Genomic DNA, 6,174 nt, shown 5'->3' with positions numbered 1-6,174 from the left:
AGAATCGAAAATGCTGTAATTATTGTGTTATAAACAGCAGCAACAAAAATCACAGCCTCCCTTATCATTCCATATTCTGCAGCCTTTCAAAATCCATCGGAATTGGCACGTCTTGCCTCTACTTCAGCGCCACCATAAGCACTGTTGGCATTATTTTCCCTGCCAGAATGCTCCTGGTTTGAATGTTCGTCCGAAAGACACGGCTCGAATCTATAGGGTCTAATCACTGCTGCGACATCCTCAGGATCCGAGTCGGTCTCGATTTCCTCACACAAACAATCCACACTTGAAGAGGAGTCAGAAAAGTTCTCGATCTCATCACTGTCCACGCTGAGGCCTATCTGTTCCTGTTGTCAGTCGAACAGACAAAGACAGGACTCTACACGCTGTGACCGCTGATGGAACGCTGCCAGCGCGCTTTCCAAGAAACACACTTTTGAGAAGCTGTACAAACTATTTTTTCAACTTACTATAATGTATGTATATTTTTGATACTTATATCAGTTTTACTTTTTTTTTAGGTGTCATTTCCACTTTAAATCTCCACATTATTTAAATACTTCAGGATAAACACATTTTAAGGAGACAGATTTTACTTCTTTCAACAAAAAATGCATTTCTTCTGTCGTGAATGAGATACCCACAATGCACTGGGCAGCTGCATGTCCACACTAAAACCTTCAAAATTAGTGCATTATTTTAAAACAAACATATGTTTTCACTTTATAAATATTCAGACATGACGTTAATACCCTAACGCTGCTGCTGCTCCCAACCCTGTGCCTTGTATATATATTCTATGGCCACAGGGGTGCGCATATTGTACATTGCAACGTTTATATTGCAAAAGTTTATACAATACGTTAGGTTAAAAAAAAAATTGTCCCAGTTAACTACACCGAGACCTGGAGGAACTGCATTTCGTTCTGCCTGAAAGGGTCGAGTGACAATAAAAATGAGTCTGACTCTTAATTTAAATAACTTGTCCGAAATTAGTTTGGATAAAATTTTAAAACTAAGTTAAAACTGTATGACTCTGGATGTCTTGGGTGATATTGCCAGCGTATTAATATGGGGTCAAAAGAAATTAGCTTTTTTCTTTTCTATGGCCAGTCTGCCTTTGCCTGCAGAGGATAGAGCGGTTTTCTCTAGAACCAGCTCTCCTCTGTTTGTAGAGGATAGAACTGTGCAACTACTACAAAAAGCCACGTCTGCAAAAATGTTGGTCTAAATATTATTGGACCAAAACTTATCGGATGATAATTGGTTCGATGATGGTTTTCAAAGTTATCTGAAAAGCTAATCCGATAATGAAAACATTATCTTCGATATTTAGCGAGTAGCAGAACTGTGCCCACCACTGCTCATGAGAACGGCTGGTGTGTCCCTTAGAGATAGGGTGAGAAGCTCAGTCATTCCTGAGGAGCTCGGAGTAGAGTCCTTCACATTGAAAGGTTCTTTCATTGTGTCCTTTGCCATGTTTTTGTTTTTTGATTTCTCTTTGATAGAACGCAGTGGGCCCCAGGGGTCTAAAGTTGCATCCTAGGATCTATAGTTACCCTAACCATAGCTGGCATTGTATCAGAGGGCTCTCTTCAAGATGGTGATCGTTCCCTTAATTGCAGACAACTGCACCTCATGTGTGTTTGGGTGACCAGGGATTGCCTCAAGGAATTTCTTCAGGTTCTTCTTCATCAGGCCTGTTGCCCCCACCACAACTGGGATGATATTGATGTCTTTCAAGGACCATGTTGTTCGTAGGTCATTTTTCACGTCTTGGTATTTCGTGATCTTTCCGCTTTCCACTCAATTCAGGCCAGTCATTGGGGACTGTCACATCAATGATTTTGGCTGTTTTCTCTTGCTTGTTCCAGATGACAATATCAGGTTTGATTGCACTTCCTTCGATATGTCTTCCTGGTGGGATCTCTTTGTCGTAGAAGACAGTTACTTTTCCATTGGACGAGACTGGTGCTGGCTCATGCTCACAGACGTTTTGACTTCCATCTGCAGTTCTTGCAGACTTTCCAGTGGAGATATTGACAGATCATGTGTTGGGATGTATAATGATGGTGTACACTCTCAACAGGTGTATGACAGAAAGGGCATTTATCATTTTGTGAGATTCCTGCCATTTTTTGAAGCCATTTGGTCGAGCTCCCTGATCTTGTGCTCCAATCAGAAATCTTTCTCCATCAAAACCAAGTTCTCCATTTTTCAGCCACTGCATTGATCCAACTTTGTCAATGTATTCCTTTTTGAGTTCTTCTTGGAATCGTCCAGCCCTTTTGTGCTGCTTCCATCTTTCCACTTGATGTTTTTCTTCTTTTACTGTATTGTTCTCTGGTCTGTATTGCGAGTTTTGTTGTAGAAGTTCTCTGCCAAAGTTTTTCGCCAGTTTGGTGACTGAGGTCTGTTCGGATAAGGTCTTCTTGTGGTGTTGTGCAACCTTTTTCATGATTTCTTCTTCAGAGCTCTTTAAGTACTATCCATTACTTATTATTGATGCTCTGAAGGCCTGGTTGATTTCAGTGAGACCCAGACCACTTCTCTGCAAGGGAGAAATATTCTGTCCATGCACTGATTTCTGTACGTGACTTTGTGGAGGGTGAGCATCTTCCTGGTTTTCGTGTCCAACTTATTAAGCTAACACTGTGGCCAGTCGACTGTGCCAAACTAAAAGGTCACCACTAGCACTACAAACTGGTTGATGGCTGTGATCTTGTTCTTTGGTGTCAACTCTGTTTTGCCAAACTTTTTGAAGCAGTTTAGGAATTCTTGTGTTTTCTTTCTCATTTTCTTGTGCTTGATTTTAGCATTTTGTTCAATTCCCAAGTATTTGTATGCAGAATCTACAGCCAAATCTTCAATGTAACACACTTCTTCCAACTATACGTTTTCTGCTTTTGTCTTTTTACCTTTTATGATTGTGCATTTTGAGCATTTATCCAGTCCAAATTCCATATCAGTGTCTCTGGAGAACTTATGGACAGTTTCTATGAGCGGACTGAGTCCCCTTTTTTGTGTTGACATCGATTTTCAAATCATCCATGAACAGCTGATGGTTCAAAAGTTTTTGATTTTTCCTTCCTCCGCCTTCACTTAAGCCATAACCAATGTCATGGTCCTTCGGGAACTTGCTGTGAGGGTCTATGGTTAAGCAGAATAAAAGTGGCGAAAGGCTGTCTCCCTGAAATATTCCTCTCTAAACTCGTATGTCTGGGATTGTTATTTGTCCCTCTGTGTGATTGAGGTTGATGGTGGTGTTCCACTTGTTCATTTGTGCTCTCAGGAAAGATCTTATTTCCTCATTAATGTTGTAGAGTTCTAAGCACCTCATGATCCAGGAGTGTGGCACACTGTCAAATGCCTTTTTGTAATCAATCCAAGCCATGCTGAAGTTTCTCCTTCTTTTTATGAATTATCATGTGTTTGTTCAGATTGCACTTTCGTCCAAATCTTTGACCACACTCAGAACAGACAAATGGTTTTTGTCCTGTATGAATTATCATGTGTCTAGTCAGGTTGCTCTTTTGTCCAAATCTTTGACCACACTCAGAACAGACAAATGCTTTTTGCCCTGTGTGAATTATCATATGTGCGTTCAGATTGCTCTTTTGTCCAAATCTTTGACCACACTCAGAACAGACAAATGGTTTTTGTCCTGTATGAATTATCATGTGTGTATTCAGGCTGTTTTTATGTCCAAATCTTTGACCACACTCAGAACAAACAAATGCTTTTTGCCCTGTGTGAATTATCATGTGTGCGTTCAGATTGCTCTTTAGTCCAAATCTTTGACCACACTCAGAACAGACAAATGGTTTTTGTCCTGTATGAATTATCATGTGTGTATTTAGTCTGTTTTTATGTCCAAATCTTTGACCACACTCAGAACAGACAAATGGTTTTTGTCCTGCATGAATTATCATCATGTGTGTATTCAGGATGTTCTTTTGTCCAAATTTTTGACCACACTCAGAACAGAGAAATGGTTTTTGCCCTGTATGAATTATCATGTGTCTTGTCAGGGTGCTCTTTTGTCCAAATCTTTGACCACACTTAGAACAGACAAATGGTTTTTGTCCTGTATGAATTATCATGTGTGTATTCAGGTTGCCCTTTTGTCCAAATCTTTGACCACACTCAGAACAGACAAATGCTTTTTGCCCTGTGTGAATTATCATGTGTCTGTCCAGAGTGATCTTTAGTCTAAATCTTTGACCACACTCAGAACAGACAAATGGTTTTTGTCCTGTGTGAATTATCATGTGTCTAGTCAAGGTGTTCTTTTGCCCAAATCTTTGACCACACTCAGAACAGACAAATGCTTTTTGCCCTGTGTGAATGATCATGTGCGCGTTCAGATTGCTCTTTTGTCCAAATGTTTGACCACACTCGGAACAGACAAATGGTTTTTGTCCTGTATGAATTATCATGTGTGTATTCAGACTGTTTTTATGTCCAAATCTTTGACCACACTCAGAACAGACAAATGCTTTTTGCCCTGTGTGAATTATCATGTGTGAGTTCAGATTGCTCTTCCGTCCAAATCTTTGACCACACTCAGAACAGACAAATGGTTTTTGTCCTGTATGAATTATCATGTGTGTATTTAGGCTGCTTTTATGTCCAAATCTTTGACCACACTCAGAACAGACAAATGGTTTTTGTCCTGCATGAATTATCATCATGTGTGTATTCAGGATGTTCTTTTGTCCAAATCCTTGACCACACTTAGAACAGACAAATGGTTTTTGCCCTGTATGAATTATCATGTGTCTAGTCAGGGTGCTCTTTTGTCCAAATCTTTGACCACACTTAGAACAGACAAATGGTTTTTGTCCTGTATGAATTGTCATGTGTGTATTCAGGTTGCCCTTTTGTCCAAATCTTTGGCCACACTCAGAACAGACAAATGCTTTTTGCCCTGTGTGAATTATCATGTGTCTGTCCAGAGTGATCTTTAGTCTAAATCTTTGACCACACTCAGAACAGACAAATGGTTTTTGTCCTGTATGAATGAACATGTGTCTAGTCAGGGTGTTCTTTTGCCCAAATCTTTGACCACACTCAGAACAGACAAATGCTTTTTTCCCTGTATGAATTATCATGTGTGTGTTTAGAGTGCCCTTCTGTTTCTGTCTCTGTGTTTCTGCCTCTGCGCTCTCGTCACTTCGGCTTTGATAAAGCTGTGATGAGTCTGGTTTTTCATCATTTTCACTCTTCACGTGGACAACAGTGAAACCAAACTCAGTGAGATCTGCCTCCTCCAGCTGCTGAAGCTGCTCTCCCTGCTGACTTATCCACAGCTTCTCTTCTTTAATGTCCTCCTGGTCAACACTTAGATTCCATTCCTGGTGTTCAGGGACAGTTTCTTCTTTCATCACCACCAATGGCTGCATGTCTACAAAGAAACAAATTAACAAATGTTAGAACAATACTCATTAAAGTAGAGGAGTGGTGAGTTTGACCTGACGAAGGTAAGTTATTGCACTGATGGAACTGATTAACTGGAAATGTACATCAGGATTTGTTTTAAATTTCACAAATTGTAATTCACATCCTTGATTTCCACAATTGACTATTGTCGTGTTTTATTTTCTGGATTGCCTCAAAATTGCATTGGATGTCTACAGATGGTACATAATACTGCTGCTTGAGTTTTGATGAAAACCAGGAGGTTTGATCATAGCCATTCTGGCTTCCCTTCACTGGCTCTATGTGACTCAAAGAGCAAATTTCAAGGTTTTCTTGCTGACATATAAGGCTCTAAACGGCCATGAACTCTATCTTGCTGAACTTGTTCAGCCTTATGTGCCTCATGTCCTTGGATGCAGACTTGCTCTGTGTCTTAAGGGTTAAAAAGAAGTCAGCAGACTTCAGAGCCTTTTCTTACCGTCCTTGTATCTTGTGGAACAGGCTGCTTGTTGGCATTTGAAATATGACTTTAAGACTATTTTCAAAACTTATTTTCTGTTGAGTGTAATTAGGGCCTGAGTAGGACAAAGTCCTGCGTGGACGCTATTGTAAATGTGCTGTTTATTATTATTAATGAATCAGAATCGCCTTTGTCATTGTAACGAGATTTGAGTGCAACTCCAAAAAGGTGCTTTCCGTGGTGCGAGTAATTTTTAGCCAAATAAAAGATAGTAAAATTTAATGGTAAATCAG

General features: G+C 39.9%; 1 protein-coding gene across 1 annotated transcript; it reads right to left on the bottom strand.

The window, feature by feature from the left end:
* Positions 1–4,181: 4,181 nt before the first annotated feature.
* Positions 4,182–5,454, bottom strand: LOC117530547 (gastrula zinc finger protein XlCGF7.1-like; the record flags this gene model as incomplete). The annotated part of the gene is made up of 3 exons (XM_034193442.1): positions 4,863–5,454; positions 4,695–4,778; positions 4,182–4,271 (listed from the first exon to the last, which is right to left on the bottom strand). Coding segments are annotated over exons 1-3 (717 nt in total), but the record flags the coding sequence as incomplete, so codon positions are not given.
* Positions 5,455–6,174: the final 720 nt, after the last annotated feature.

This window comes from Thalassophryne amazonica, chromosome 18 (genome assembly GCF_902500255.1).
Source record: "Thalassophryne amazonica chromosome 18, fThaAma1.1, whole genome shotgun sequence".
Lineage (NCBI taxonomy): Eukaryota > Metazoa > Chordata > Actinopteri > Batrachoidiformes > Batrachoididae > Thalassophryne > Thalassophryne amazonica.
Note: the sequence above shows the minus strand (reverse complement) of the source record. Positions and strands in the feature narration are given on the sequence as shown.